At 47.0% G+C, this 16,524-nt stretch overlaps 1 protein-coding gene across 1 annotated transcript in view; it reads left to right on the forward strand.

Annotated features, from left to right (window-relative positions):
* Nucleotides 1-16,179, forward strand: part of LOC135557182 (chromodomain-helicase-DNA-binding protein 9-like) — a 128,953-nt gene extending 112,774 nt beyond the window's left edge. The window contains 16 exon segments of the mRNA XM_064990390.1: nt 3,108-3,197; nt 4,969-5,072; nt 5,485-5,602; nt 5,955-6,012; nt 6,194-6,242; nt 7,490-7,751; nt 7,922-8,127; nt 8,434-9,336; nt 9,498-9,664; nt 9,879-10,148; nt 11,055-11,241; nt 11,503-11,651; nt 11,985-12,218; nt 12,510-12,659; nt 12,803-12,907; nt 13,357-16,179. Of these exon segments, the coding sequence (XP_064846462.1) occupies nt 3,108-3,197; nt 4,969-5,072; nt 5,485-5,602; nt 5,955-6,012; nt 6,194-6,242; nt 7,490-7,751; nt 7,922-8,127; nt 8,434-9,336; nt 9,498-9,664; nt 9,879-10,148; nt 11,055-11,241; nt 11,503-11,651; nt 11,985-12,218; nt 12,510-12,659; nt 12,803-12,907; nt 13,357-14,343 (4,039 nt within the window). The 3' untranslated portion in view covers nt 14,344-16,179.
* Nucleotides 16,180-16,524: the final 345 nt, after the last annotated feature.

Raw genomic sequence — 16,524 nt, forward strand, 5'->3', positions numbered from 1 at the left:
ATGAACCTATAAGTTAGCAGATAATGGTTGTTGAGATATAAAACTTATCCAAATAGATGATGGTTGTTGAGATATAAAACTTAACCAACTAGATGATGGTTGTTGAGATATAAAACTTAACCAACTAGATGATGGTTGTTGAGATATAAAACTTAACCAACTAGATGATGGTTGTTGAGATATAAAACTTAACCAACTAGATGATGGTTGTTGAGATATAAAACTTAACCAACTAGATGATGGTTGTTGAGATATAAAACTTATCCAAATAGATGATGGTTGTTGAGATATAAAACTTATCCAAATAGATGATGGTTGTTGAGATATAAAACTTATCCAAATAGATGATGGTTGTTGAGATATAAAACTTAACCAACTAGATGATGGTTGTTGAGATATAAAACTTAACCAACTAGATGATGATTGTTGAGATATAAAACTTAACCAACTAGATGATGGTTGTTGAGATATAAAACTTAGCCATATAGATGATGGTTGTTGAGATATAAAACTTATCCAAATAGATGATGGTTGTTGAGATATAAAACTTAGCCAACTAAATGATGGTTGTTGAGATATAAAACGTAGCCAACTAGATGATGGTGAAATGTGTTAAACTACAGTAAATAGAATTAGGTTGCTGTCTTTCTAAAGGGGGTTGTTTGGGGGGTTTGTCTCCTGCCATCCTGCTTTAAACAGAGTCATGCAGGGCTTCCACAGAAAGTTCCCCATTGTTCCCAGAGCAGTAGTGCTGAAGCCAGGGATCGTCCGATGGGAGGCTCTCTGGTCAAACGGGGACACACTCTGTGGCTTTGCTGACCTCCGCGTTTTCCCCTCAGGGAGGAATGTGGACTGGCGTGGGGATGGGTCATGCACAGGCATGGCCCCCTACTGTCCCTGTCCCACACAGAGATCCTATGATAATGACATTTAGAAGATGTGTGTTCAATACTGTATAGCTACTAGTACTGGCCTGTTAGGAATGTAAGGTGAAGACTGACGAGGCCTGTGTTCTGTTGGGATATGTGTAACATTCTCAGTATGACTTGTGCTAGTACCTGCCATATATATGATCTGCATGTGATTGTGGATGTGTGTTTACCTTTATGTGTCTGACTGTTTGTATCTGTGCTTGTATAGTAAGTACAGTATGTACATGAGGGTATGGGTATTGTGTGTGTGTGTGTGTGTGTGTGTGTGTGTGTGTGTGTGTGTGTGTGTGTGTGTGTGTGTGTGTGTGTGTGTGTGTGTGTGTGTGTGTGTGTGTGTGTGTGTGTGTGTGTGTGTGTGTGTGTGTGTGTGTGTGTGTGTGTGTGTGTGTGTGTGTACTCACACTCATGTGCATGTATCAGCTCCTTGTCTGGTGCAGTAGAGGTTCCCTTCTCCGTCAGATACCTCCCACACTCCAGGCTGTCTGTCTGAGTGTAAGAGAGAGAGAGGGAAAGAGTGATGTAGGGCCTTGCTGACAGCCACAGGAAACAGCAGCTGCTGCAGGGAGACCCAGGGCACAGCCCCTCAGAGGCAGGGAGGGAGGAGAGAGGCCTGGACCTGAGCCTCAGCACTGGAGCTCACAGCTATGCCTGCAGAGGGGGTGTTCTCATGTCACTCCCTTTCCACTAGTGTCATACTGGATGTGTAAAGCTAGGGCCACACACACCGTCTGAAGAAATCTACACTGGACTTTTTAACCTGCCACACTGTTAGACAGATAAAAAAACTAGATTTTCTCAGACCCTAGCTAGGAAGGGAGACTAGAATGTATGCCAGTCCATCACAGATCAGGCAAACCACACTCCACCCACCACCCTCCACCTTCCACCTCCTGACTGATGCCTGGCTGGGTGCGTCATGGAAACAGCATCTCTCCTCTGACTCAGCCTGCCTCTCTCTTCTCTCCTCTCCCTGCCAGTCCAGAGATCACATCATATCACACCACTCATCCCTATGGCACAGACACTGTCTCACTCTCTATGGCACAGACACTCTCACTCTCTATGGCACAGACACGGTCTTGCTCTCTATGGCACAGACACTGTCTCGCTCTCTATGGCACAGACACTGTCTCACTCTCGATGGCACAGACACTGTCTCACTCTCTGTGGCACAGACACTGTCTCGCTCTCTATGGCACAGACACTGTCTCGCTCTCTATGGCACAGACACTGTCTCACTCTCTATGGCACAGACACTGTCTCAGTCTCTATGGCACAGACACTGTCTCAGTCTCTATGGCACAGACACTGTCTCACTGTCTATGGCACAGACACTGTCTCACTCTCTATGGCACAGACACTGTCTCGCTCTCTATGGCACAGACACTGTCTCACTCTCTATGGCACAGACACTGTCTCAGTCTCTATGGCACAGACACTGTCTCAGTCTCTATGGCACAGACACTGTCTCACTGTCTATGGCACAGACACTGTCTCACTCTCTATGGCACAGACACTGTCTCGCTCTCTATGGCACAGACACTGTCTCACTGTCTATGGCACAGACACTGTCTCACTCTCTATGGCACAGACACTGTCTCGCTCTCTATGGCACAGACACTGTCTCGCTCTCTATGGCACAGACACTGTCTCACTCTCTATGGCACAGACACTGCATCAGGTACTGACTACACAGTGACTGTACTGACTGCATATTTTCTATCCCACTCCAATTTGGGCATGTGTGTATCATTGAAGACAACATTTATACAGTATATACAAGAATACAAAATGTTTCCCTTTGCATGGACAGTTGATCTACTGTGACGAGCTAGGCACCGTGTTTCAATCATCTACCGTGACGAGCTATGCACAGTATGTCAGTCATCTACCGTGACGATCTAGGCACAGTATGTCAGTCATCTACTGTGACGAGCTTGGCACCATATTTCAGTCATCTACCGTGACGAGTTTCAGTCATCCCGGAGGAAAGTGAGAATGTGTGTGAGAGAGAGTGATATTTTGATTGTGTGTGTATATGCGTGAGTTTGTACGCCCGTGAATGTGTGTGTGTATTTACGGACGTGAGTGCGTGTGAAAGCCGTTCTGCTCTCTCAGCGTTTGTGCGTGCTGAGGCTTTGTGGTGACCGTGGGCGGGGCTGTGTCTGTGTGCAGGGTGTTGCTGCGGGTTAGAATGCTCTACTACCTGAAACAAGAGGTGATGGGAAGCCAGTCACAGAAGATACTGGACGGCGTGGACTCCAGGTGAGCTGAACTTTCACCTCTTTTACAACCAAACCGCTCTGAACATTGACAGACACCCTTAGAGTGGAGAACACAACATTTCCAAAGCTTACTGATGCTCTCTCTGTCTATCCTCTAATTGGACATTTCAGTTATTAGATTATTTGAAGAGGATTACACTATTTAATCCATTATTTTGAGATGGTCGGATTGATCGGGGCTATTCAGGCTAGACTGAATGTCATGCCAACCAGTTCAGCCAGGCTGCCAGCACTATGCCAGTATTTGTTTAAGTTTGGGATTTCTGGTAAGCTGCTGGCACGCAAATTCGGCTGACACATCGTTTTAGAAGGTTCCGTTTACATTCACTTTTTAAATAGAAACCTGTTCATTCATGGGCCCATGTTGTTCATGTTTTCCATGGTAAGGACATAGACCATACATGACAGGTTGTTCCCATACATACTGTAGCTGTCTCTATCTATCACCATGTATGAAGGAGGGCACAGCTAGTCAGACTCAGGGAAGGAAGGTCCATGTCTGAAGGAGGGCACATCGAGTCAGACTCAGGGAAGGAAGGTCCATGTATAACGGAGGGCACATCTAGTCAGACTCAGGGAAGGAAGGTCCATGTATAACGGAGGGCACATCTAGTCAGACTCAGGGAAGGAAGGTCCATGTATAACGGAGGGCACAGCTAGTCAGACTCAGGGAAGGAAGGTCCATGTCTGAAGGAGGGCACATCGAGTCAGACTCAGGGAAGGAAGGTCCATGTATAACGGAGGGCACATCTAGTCAGACTCAGGGAAGGAAGGTCCATGTATAACGGAGGGCACAGCTAGTCAGACTAAGGGAAGGAAAGTCCATGTCTGCAGGAGGGCATGGCTAGTCAGACTCAGGGAAGGAAGGTCCATGTCTGAAGTAGGGCACAGCTAATCAGACTCAGGGAAAGAAAGTCCATGTCTGAAGTAGGGCACAGCTAGTCAGACTCAGGGAAGGAAAGTCCATGTATGAAGGAGGGCACAGCTAATCAGACTCAGGGAAGGAAGGTCCATGTCTGCAGGAGGGCACAGCTAGTCAGACTCAGGGAAGGAAGGTCCATGTCTGAAGTAGGGCACAGCTAATCAGACTCAGGGAAAGAAAGTCCATGTCTGAAGTAGGGCACAGCTAGTCAGACTCAGGGAAGGAAAGTCCATGTATGAAGGAGGGCACAGCTAATCAGACTCAGGGAAAGAAAGTCCATGTATGAAGGAGGGCACGGCTAGTCAGACTCAGGGAAGGAAAGTCCATGTATGAAGGAGGGCACGGCTAGTCAGACTCAGGGAAGGAAAGTCCATGTATGAAGGAGGGCACAGCTAGTCAGACTCAGGGAAGGAAGGTCCATGTCTGAAGGAGGGCACGGCTAGTCAGACTCAGGGAAGGAAGGTCCATGTATGAAGGAGGGCACGGCTAGTCAGACTCAGGGGAAAGTCAGTAGTCACTCCACCTGCTGTTTGAAGATGGATCAGCAGCTTCTCAGAACCAATACTATTGAGGAGGGTATACAGAAGTGGGTGAGGAAAAACGTTGAGTATTTTTAGTCCCCAGAGACATTTTCAGCCTTGATGCTGACCTAAAAGTCTTATTGGAGCTCATGGTTTTGGGTGTACCACGCTGTTGCTTATCTGAGAATCTATGTTGGGATGGAAACCCAGCTGTCATAGTACCCATGAGTCCCCCATGCTGTTGTACCCATAAGTCCCTGTTCCTCCTGTCATGTTGTGTTCTGTCCACATTCCCTCCTCCTCATCAGTGAGATCAAGATCTGGGTTCCTGAGCCCGACAGCTCTGAGCTTCCAGCCCTGTGGTGGGACAACATCTCTGACAAGTGTCTGCTGTTGGGGGTCTACAAGCACGGTGAGTCGACAACAGGGACCAGGGATGTGCTAACTGACCCACAGGCCGGAGACATCTAGAATGTGGGATACTAGGGCTGCGATACTAGCTTAACACTTAGCATAAAGTCATGTATTTGGCATGTATTCTAAGTGGGTTTACTAGAATGGATATAGGAACAGAGCCTAGACAAATGTAGAGATTGAAAAAGGGTCAGGGGAATTCATCAGATACGGTGTAGTATGTACAATTCTGAGTTAGTGTGGAAAATGTACTGTAGGTGTTTTCATGTTCTTCCACGGGGATGTAGTTAACACTGGATGACAGCTGTCACACACCTTTGGGGGAAAGTGGCCAGCTGTATGTTTGTTTTCTATCTCTTCATGTTTCCAAGTTCTAACCTCTGTTTGCTTATCTGTGATCCACTATACAGGTTATGAGAAGTATAACACAGTGCGTGCAGACCCTGCCCTCTGCTTCCTAGAGAGGGTGGGCCGGCCAGACGAGAAGGCCATCGCTGCTGAACAGAGAGCCAATGACTTCATGGATGGGTAGGTAACATTACACATCATGGCTGACTGACTGACTGAGTCGGTCTCCTCCACTGACTCAGACAAGGCTTAAACACACAATGACACACTTAAAAAGTTTCAGTTGTTGTATCGCTTTTTATAACCAGTCATAAAACTATGATAGAAAAGGAAGAAACCAGAAACTAATATTATTGTAAAAACCTTTTCTGAAGTGAGTCTGAGTCTGTGTTTAGTTCAGAGCTGTTAGGAGCTGCCTGCAAGTTCCCCTGTCTGTTACCTTGTGTGGCCCTTGCTGACTGACTGAATAACTGGCTGACTTACTGGCTGGCAGGCTGGCAGACTGACTGACGGTTGTTATCTGTGTTTGCAGGGACGTGGATGACCCAGAATACAAGCCTGCCCCAGCCTTGCTGAAGGACGATATGGAGGTGAGGCCACAGTGAACGGGGGCAGAACAGAGCCAGCACAGCAACAGATAAGGCTGCTGTACACACTGACTGGCATGTGTATTCTCTGCCCCTGTAGAGACTAGACAATACAGGTTGTTTTGAGTGTTATTGTGTTCAGTTCTGTGTCCAGTGTTTTAACACACACTTCTCTCCTCCATAGGATGACGCCTCCTCTCCTGGAGACCTGGTTGTCACAGACAACCCTGGAGGTCAGTTACATCTTGCTATTCAGTCTCTTTCTACTCAGCTTTTGTACTATCACAACCCATACACATCATATTACAATATCTAGTACAAGTCACTACTACCAGTCACTACTACTATTACAAATATTGCTACTACAAGTCACTACTACTACTACCAGTCACTACTACTACCAGTCACCACTACCACTGCTACTACCAGTCACTGCTACTACTACTACTACATGTCACTACTACTACTACCAGTAACTACTACTACTACTAATACTACTACTACTACAAATATCGCTACTACTACTACCAGTCACTGCTACTACTACTACTACTTCTACTACTTCTACTTCTACTTGTCACTCCTACTACTACCAGTCACCACCAGTACTACTACTACTACCAGTCACTACTACTACTACTTCTACTACTACCAGTCACTACTACTACCAGTCACTACTACTACTACTACTACTACTACTACCAGTCACCACCAGTACTACTACTACTACCAGTCACTACTACTACTACTTCTACTACTACCAGTCACTACTACTACCAGTCACCACTACTACTGCTACTACTACATGTCACTACTACTACTACTACATGTCACTATTACTACTACTACTACTACATGTCACTACTACTACTACATGTCACTACTACTACTGATACTACTACTACATGTCACTAATACTACTACCAGTGACTGCTACTACTACTACCAGTCACTGCTACTACTACTACCAGTCACTGCTACTACTACTACCAGTCACCACCAGTACTACTACTACTACCAGTCACCACCAGTCACTGCTACTACTACTACCAGTCACCACCAGTACTACTACTCCTACTACTATTACCACCAGTCACTGCTACTACTACTACCAGTCACCACCAGTACTACTACTACTACTACTACCACCAGTCACTGCTACTGCTACTACTACTACTACCAGTCACTACTACTACCAGTCACCACTACTACTGCTACTACCAGTCACTGCTACTACTACTACTACTACCAGTCACTGCTACTACTACTACCAGGCACCACCAGTACTACTACTACCAGTCACTACTATTACAACAACAACAACTACTACTACTACTGCTACTAGCACCAGTCACTACTATTACAAACAGTCACTACTACTAGTGCTACTACTGCTGAAACTACTACAACTTCTTCCACTACTATAAAAAGCATTCTCCCAGGTTAAACAATGTATGTGTTGTGTATGTGTGCTCTCCAGAGGGTGCTCCAGTGATGATGGAAGGGTTAGGTGGAGGAGGAGGAGATGCAGCCTACTGGCCCTCTTCCTCAGTGCTAACAGCCAGACTGAGACGTCTGATCACAGCCTCACAGCGCTACACCAAGTCCAGACAGATCCTCCACATCCACCAGACCCAGACCCAGCACACCACCCATGTCACGCCCTCACTGTGCCCCCTGCCACCCACCCTCAACGACACTATCAACCCCAAGATGGCCGCCAAGATAGAACGCCAGCAGAGGTGAGTGAAGCTGCAAGGCCTGGACAGAAACGTAAAGTTAGTCATGGTCTATAACTTATACCACTGTCTCATTCTCTCTTCCTCTTTCTGTCCTCCCTCTCTCTGTGTATATCTCTATCTCTACCCCTGTTTTTCTTTCTCTCTGCTTCTCTCTCCCTCCCTCTCCCCAGATGGACGAGGCGAGAGGAAGCTGATTTTTACCGTGTGGTGTCTACCTTTGGTGTGGTGTTTGACCCAGACCTGGGCCGTTTCGACTGGACCAAGTTCAGAGCCATGGCTCGGCTGCACAAGAAGACAGACGAGAGTCTGCAGAAGTACCTGTGGGCCTTCACTGCCATGTGCAGGAGAGTGTGTCGCCTGCCACCAAGAGAAGGAGGTGAGAGATACTGTTCATCTGTGCTGTGCCACCTGTAGAAAGGCTGTGGAAGTCAATATACTTATAAGCTGTATACTGTGTTGTTTATTAGAGGAGTTGTGTGCTTACTAATACCTGCTGATAATGTGCTACATACAGTATGTATGTCAAGGTTAATGATTTAAGGAAATGCTGGGGAAACAAGCATGTGATAAGGTTAACGATCAATGGAAAGTTAAACAGTGAGTGGAATGAGTTCACACAAAATGCAAACACAGATGTATGAATTAAGCAGGACAGCCTTATTCTCTCTCTCCCTCTCTCTAGACACAGCGGTGGACCCCTCTCTGTCCATTCAGCCCATCACAGAGGAGCGTGCATCTCGTACCCTCTACAGAGTAGAGCTGCTACGCCAGGTCAGGGAACAGGTCCTGCGCCACCCCTTGCTCTATGAGCGCCTGCCCCTGTGCCAGCTGGGCTCGGACCTGCCCGTGTGGTGGGAGACCAGTACCCACGACCGAGACCTCCTAATTGGGGCCGCCAAGCACGGCGTCAGCCGCACAGACTACCACATCCTCCGAGACCCAGAGCTCTGCTTCATGGCTGCCCAGCGCAACTACAGCCAGAATAAAGGAGTCCAACTGCCATCCCAGACCCCTACTCCGCTCCTGAACCCCCAGTACCAGGCTAGTAGAGACCCAGCCTTGTCCGAGTCCCCAGTGCCAACCCCAGCCCAGAGGGAGAGGGAGGACATCCCGGGGGCAGTGCCCAAAGAAGAACCTCTCTCGGAGGGGGAGGAGCGCATGGAGAGAGGGGGTCAGGTGGAAGGGTGGAGTCCCCAGCCTGCCCCTCTCACCCCTACAGGGATAGAGGAGAAGCCTGACCTGGGGGTGGTGAAAGGAGAGAACGAGAGCCACATGGTGGCGGCACGGACCAAGCCACTCACACCCAACTCAGCCGCCAGGAAAGAGAAGAAAGCCAATAAAAGAAGTCGAAGAGAGGCCAGACGAGCCGCCTCCGCAGCATCAGACTCCGACTCGGACGGCTCCTCCTCCAGCTCTTCATCACGATCTTCTTCATCATCGTCATCGTCGTCCTCTTCCTCCTCACGCTCCGGATCCAGCTCCTCTTCATCTTCATCCTGCTCATCAGGCTCCTCATCTTCCTCTTCCTCATCTTCATCTTCCTCTATTAACAGTGAGAGTGAGGGAGAGGAAGGAAAGATCAAGGGTGAGTGCTGCTATTATTCTTTTGGTTCTTGCAGTGAAAGACTTTTACAGTACCGTTGAGGCAATCAATGTTGTAAATATGCCAAGGTAGTTAGGCTGTCTGAAGTTGTGTTGTATATTTTGAGGTTTTCTAAAGTAGAGTTATATTGCATGTTCTTCCAGTCCCGACAGCAGCCATCGTGAAGGGATTTGACGAAGACAGTGTGGCGTCTCTCAGCACCACTCAGGATGAGATGCAGGACAGTCACGTGACAGAGAACGGCAGCAACAACTCACACCACCACCCCTTCCAGGGAGGATACATGCTGGCTGCATCCTACTGGCCCAAGGTAAACACACACACCAAACCTCTTTGTGTTTCACTTCTAGCCTGAGTTAGTTTCCTGAGAATCACAACCATGTTTGAAACAGCCCTTAGGAGGGTGCTGTTCACGTTAATCCAGTTTTATTTCATCCTTCCACCAGACGATATAGTCCGGGCACAGCCAATCAGCATCCAGGATGCAAACAACTTGTTTTATAATGTCCCCTGTCCCCCTGTAGGACCGTGTGATGATCAACCGTCTGGACAGTATCTGCCAAGCAGTGCTGAAGGGGAAGTGGCCGGGGGCCCGGCGGTCGTACGAGGCAGGAGGGGCTGTAGCCTCCTTCTACACCACCAAGCTGCTGGACAATGCAGCTGCGGCCAACAACAGCAGCAACCACTGCTCAGCTTCGGCCTCGGCCTCAGAGGACCCCTCTGCCTCCCCTCAGGGTTCAAAGGTGAAGAAGCATGTTGCAGGAGAAAAGGAGTTCTCAGTGAAAATGAATGAAGTATGTTGATTTCCGTTACTCCCCTCTCGTAGGACCCTACACTACTCCAAAGCCTAATTGTGGTGTTTCAGCATGTTTTGTTGGGGATTTTGATTTTGTTGTTTTTGCTGCTGCCTACAACACTGATTTGTTTAATAGTAATACCCTCTTTAATTTCTACCCACTCCATGAGGATTGGGATCTGGGCTGTAATTACATTTTTACATAAATTAGTCGTTCATGGATGGGAAGCTAATAAGAAGCTTAGTGTGGAGAAACACTGGGGTTTGAGAGGGTTCATCTTATTGAGATGGGGCTGGCTCGCTATTGTGGGGGATTGTGATGGGGCTCTAGTACTGTGGGCGTTCTGACTCTAATGGGGCTGATAGCAGCTGGGCTATTAACTATGCAGGCATGCTTCCTGCTTGCTTTAATACTACAGTAGCTAGCTATGAGCCTACATTGCCATAGCAACAGAGGGAGGAGCATTTGTGTCAAATATTCAATAAGATGGCCACTGACTGCTGCTACAGTGTTGCTGGGGCTTTCCTGACCAGTCTGGCTGGAATCTTGACCTTAATAAAGAATATGCTGAAAGCTGCAGCCTTCCCTGTGACATAGTCCTTCAGTAAACTCCTGACATTGCAACTTACCCCCTATGCTTCTAGCTGCTACAGTATATGCTGTGTCCCTACCCATTACTACCCCTACTTCCAACTTCCAAGAATACAGAATGCTCTTAGAGCGAAGCCTTACAAGCCAACAAACTATTGTGCCAATGCAGTGAAAATCAAAACAAGCACTTAGACCCCCTCCCTTTTTCTGTTATGTTTTGGTTCGTTGTTTTCTGTAGAAGGGGCTCCAATGCCATCAGACAGTGTGACCTTGTGTTTCTGTGTAATTGACTGACCGCCCCTCTCTCTGCAGCAGGAGGGGGGTCTGAAGCTGACCTTCCAGAAGCAGGGGCCCGGCCAGCCCCAGAAGAGACCCCTGGAGCCTGAGGAGGGGCCCCTTAGCCAGCAGCAGTATCTTACAAGGCTTCATGAGCTCCAGAGTGCCTCAGACACCAGTCTGGCTGACTTCACCAAGCCCCAGGCTGCCAGCTTCCCACAGGGTATATACAGACTAGGGCTGACCACAAAGTCCTGTTTTAACAGCAATGTATTGTTAGTTTATACAATTGAAAGTTCATTCCTGTCTGGTAAAGAATACCCTTCATGAGAAATCTCAAAGCTAAACTGTGAGCTTTTTATTTGGTATCACTAGATGGCAGCAAAGATACATTTCCCCATATGTTGTACATTCATGATCGTGATGGTGTGTACTGCTTTAGTCTTCTGTTTTAATCTGGGACACGTTGTTTGTGTGTTTCCAGACTCTACAGGTCTGGCGGGTCAGATAAAGCTGAATGGAGGTATGGACGGCCAGCCGGTGGTGAAGAGGAGGAGAGGAAGGAGGAAGAATGTGGAGGGGATAGACCTGCTCTTTATGAACAGGAACAGAGGACCAGCCGTGCCTGAAAGCGTAAGATCTTAATTTACTTTTCTCTCTTCTCTTTGGGGTTCTATGTCTTCCCTGTCAATCCTCTCACTCAGATCTTGCCATCTTAGGTCCTTCAAACATTTAGTCCTTCAACACTGGCTACTGGAAAGCTACATGTGATTGCATTGTTTTAAGAGATATTTAAAGTTTGAAGAGTATGCCTAAATGTGTTTACCTAGCAATTGAAAATGAAATATAGGATTTACTGTGTGTACTGAAGTATAGGAGGCCATATGAAGGGTGTGTTAGTATGCCTATACAAACACTAGCCACTAGAAATTCACTGATGGGATGATGTCTACCCTGCATCTCCAGGTGCCCCCGGCGTGGGGTGGTATGAGTCAGGCTGGCACTGGGCTGTCTATTGCCTCAGGGCAGGGTAACCACCTAGGGGGCCAGGGCCCTATGGACACAGAGAGCAGGGTCTCTGTCATCAACCTGAAAGATGGGACCCGTCTGGCCGGAGACGATGCCCCCAGGAGGAGGGAGCTGGAGCTGTGGCTCAAAGAACACCCAGGCTTTGTGGCTGACACAGGGGCCTTCATCCCTGTGAGTCCCTCCCTTCCTCTTCCTCACCCTCTGATTCTCCATTCCTCTATCCCTAACCCAGGGTTTATTAAGGGCTGTGAATATACTGTACAACTACAATAGACATCCGTCAGGGTTACGGTCAATTCCATTTCCATTCAGTCAATTCATGACATAAACAGAAATTCCATTTGCATTTTGAATCCAAATGCAATTGACCCCAACCATGATTTCCATTGACAGTAGAAATTGTTTTGGATGTAGTCCTGTAGTTGAACCTCTGTATCTTTGACCCTCTCTTCTCCTCCTCAGGGAGTGAATAAGAGGCAGCTGGAGCAATTCCAGCAGGATGGTAGACCCAAGCAGAAGAGGCATCGCTGCAGGAACCCCAACAAGATCGATGTCAACAGTCTGACAGGAGAGGAGAGGGTCCAGATCATCAACAGGAGAAATGCACGCAAGGTGGGGTGTGTGTGTGTGTGTGTGTGTGTGTGTGTGTGTGTGTGTGTGTGTGTGTGTGTGTGTGTGTGTGTGTGTGTGTGTGTGTGTGTGCAGGTTGTACAACTTCTACTTTGTCTCATGTTGTCCTCCCGTCCTCTCCCCAGGTTGGTGGGGCCTTCGCCCCCCCTCTAAAGGACCTGTGTCGGTTCCTTCAGGAGAACCCAGAGTACGGGGTTCCACCAGAGTGGGCCGACGTCGTCAAGCAGTCGGTAAGTCTGATAGCCTTTACCTCCTTCATATGCTGTAGAACACCCCACAGGTCTACTTCACATGTATAAAAGAGGAATAATAGAACTACATTTATCTAGCTTGGCTAGTTGTCAGTGCAGTAACTGTGGTATAGTTAAGCAATAAGGCCCGAGGGGCTGTGGTATATGGCCAATAAACCACAGCTAAGGGCTTTTCTTAAGCACAACGCAATATGGTTGGCCATATACCACAAACCCCTGAGGTGCCTTATTGCTATTATAAACTGGATACCAACGTAATTAGAACAGTAAAAAAATACAGGTTTTGTCATACCCATGGTATACGGTCTGATATACCACAGGTGTCTGCCAATCAACATTCAGGGCTGGAACTACCCAGTTTCTAATTGTAGTTATCTAATGGTTGTTGATTAGAGTGCTAACCCTGTGTTTCTCTGTCTGTGCTTCAGGGCTACCTCCCAGAGAGCATGTTTGACCGGATCCTGACAGGACCCATTGTACCAGAGGAGGTGAGTCGGCGTGGACGGAGGCCCAAGAGCGCCCTGGCCAAGGCTGCAGCTACAGCCAACCAGGGGGCCCCATCCCTGGGCCTCAACCCCCTGCTGGCCAACGGCCTCCTCTCTGGCATGGATCTATCTAGTCTACAGGCCTTCCAGCAGAACCTCCAAAGTCTCCAGTCACTGCAGCTCACTGCCGGCCTCATGGGCCTGCCTACTGATGCTAACAACCTGGCCGCCATGTTTCCCATGATGCTCTCTGGCATGGCTGGGCTTCCCAACCTCCTGAGCATGGGGGGTCTGCTGGGGAAGCCCCCACAGGACGCAACGGGGGGAGCTGAGCAGAGGAAGAGGAAGAAGGGAAGCAGAGAAGGAGGAGTAGGGGAGCCCTCGTCTGCCTCCTCCAAAGCCCACGGCCCCTCCCACACCTCGGACACCAAAGGTGAAAGGACAGAAGGTCAAAGCAGGGACGGAGATGGCCGCATCCCCAGTGTCCATTCCCCCTCCAGTTCCTCTGCCACCACCTCCACCACCACCCCACTAAGTGCTTCTGCTGCCCAGGCAGCCTCCAGTCACCCTCTGTCTCTTAACCCCTTGTTACTCTCCAGTATGCTTTACCCAGGGATGCTTCTCACTCCAGGCCTTAACCTTCCTGTGTCCACCACACAGTCACCACACAGTGACTCAAACAGTGACCACAAACCCCACAAGCCCACTAAGACCTCTAAGACCGCCCCCTCAAAACCTCTGTCGCCAAGGAGAACACCAGAGTGTCAGGAAGAGGAGGGTCTTAGTGACAAGAGGGAGGAGTCAGGGGAACACAAGGAGGAGAACAGTGGTCCAGAAGGCTCGGGGAAGGCGGAGTCATCTTCTTCATCAGAGTCTGGGAGCTCTTCTTCATCATCTGATGGGTCATCAGACTCCAGCGATGAAGACTGAGTCTAATGAATATATAAATATATTTATGTATCTATTAGAAATGTACACACATACAGTACCAGCCAAAAGTTTGGACACACCTACTCATTCAAGGGTTTTTCTTAATTTTTTACTATTTTCTGCATTGTAGAATAATAGTGAAGTCATCAAACATATGAAATAACACATAGGGAATCATGTAGTAACCAAAAAAGTGTTCAACAAATTTTAGATTCTTCAAAGTAGCCACCCTTTACCTTGATGACACTCTTGGTATTCTTTCAACCAGGTTCTCCTGGAATGCTTTTCCAACAGTTGAAGGAGTTGTTGGCTGCTTTTCCTTGACTCTGCGGTCCAACTCATCCCAAACCATCTCAATTGGGTTAGGTCAGGTGGTTGTGGAGGCCAGGTCATCTGATGCAGCACTCCATCACTCTCCTTGGTCAAATAGCCCTTACACAGCCAGGAGGTATATTTTGGGTCATGGTCCTGTTGAAAAACAAATAATAGTCCCACTAAATGTAAACCAGATGGGATGGTGTATCACTACAGAATGCTGTGGTATCCATGCTGGTTAAGTGTGCCTTGAATTCTAAATACATCACAGACAGTGTCACCAGCAAAGCACCCCCACTCCATCACACCTCCTCTTCCATGCTTTACGGTGGGGACCACACATGCAGAGATTATCTCATCAGACCAAAGGACAGATTTCCACCGGTCTATTGTCCATTGCTCGTGTTTCTTGGCCTAAGCAAGTCTCTTCTTCTTACTGGTGTCCTTTAGGAGTGGTTTCTTTGCAGCAATTCGACCATGAAGTCCTGATTAAGTCTCCTCTGAACAGTTGATGTTGAGATGTGTCTGAATGAAGCATTCATTTGGGCTCTGATCTGAGGTGTAGTTAACTCTAATGAACGTATCCTCTGCAGCTGAGGTAACTATGTTTCTTCCTTTCCTCTGGCGGTCCTCACGAGAGCCAGTTTGATCATATCGTTTAATTGTTTTTGACACTGCACTTAAAGAAACTTTCCAAGTTTTTGAAAATGTCCATATTGACTGACCTTCATGTCTTAAAGTAATGATGGACTGTCATTTCTCTTTGCTCATTTGAGCTGTTCCACCCCTACCATGTCACAACACAACTGTTTGGCTCGAACGAATTACAAAGAAAGAAATTCCACAAATTAACTTTTAACAAGGCACACCTGTTAATTGAAATGCATTCCAGGGGACTACCTCATGAAGGTGGTTGAGAGAATAACAAGTGTGTGCCAAGCTGTTATCAAGGCAAAGGGTGGCTACTATGAAGAATCTCCAAATATAAAAAATATTTTGATTTGGTTAACAATTTTTTGAGTTACTACTTGATTCCATATGTGTTATTTCATAGTGTTGATGTCTTCACTATTATTTTACAATGTAGAAAATAGTAAAAAATAAAGAAAAACCCTGGAATGAGAAGGTGTGTCCAAACTTTTGACCTGTACTGTATATATTACACATATATATGGATTTCCTTGCACTTACATTGTGATTTCTTTTCATGTAAATACAGAAAACGAACTAAAATGTTGTGTGATAAAGACTCCAAAAGTGAGACAAGAAGAACCATGACCTAGGAGAAACTGAAATGAACCTTCAGTGTTTGTTCAAAAAGGTACAATCTTGTTTTGAGAGACATTTTGCATGTCAAACTTTAGTAGATTTCTGAACTTTGTGAACTTGTATTAGGCCTACACACATTGATGTACAATTGCAACAAACTGAGAAAAAGAAATCAAAATGGCATTATTGTAATTATCATGTTGGGATTTAATTTTATTAAAAAAGAGGAAATAAATATGCGCTCTCTGCTGAGCTGTACTGTTAATATATTTTGTAGTGGGAGGAAAAGACCTTGAATATTTAGCCTTCCTTTGTAAATACTTTTACAGGTTTTCTTCTTGCCACTTACAGTATACTTTGCGGATCATACGTTTGGAAAAGTCAGCAATAACTCAGGCAGCTAATGAATGTGACTGATGCTGTAGATCCTTCATCAGCCATGCTTCTCACACAAGGTGTTCAGTCTCTGTTCCAATGTCCACACTAACACAGTTATTCAAATGAAGAAATGTATTGGACATTCATTCTAAGTAGTATGCTAGTGTGCATTTAGGAATGTAGTCTCCCTGCCTGTCTCGCACAACCAACACACATGGT

This window comes from Oncorhynchus masou, chromosome 2, assembly GCF_036934945.1.
Source record: "Oncorhynchus masou masou isolate Uvic2021 chromosome 2, UVic_Omas_1.1, whole genome shotgun sequence".
Taxonomy (NCBI): domain Eukaryota; kingdom Metazoa; phylum Chordata; class Actinopteri; order Salmoniformes; family Salmonidae; genus Oncorhynchus; species Oncorhynchus masou.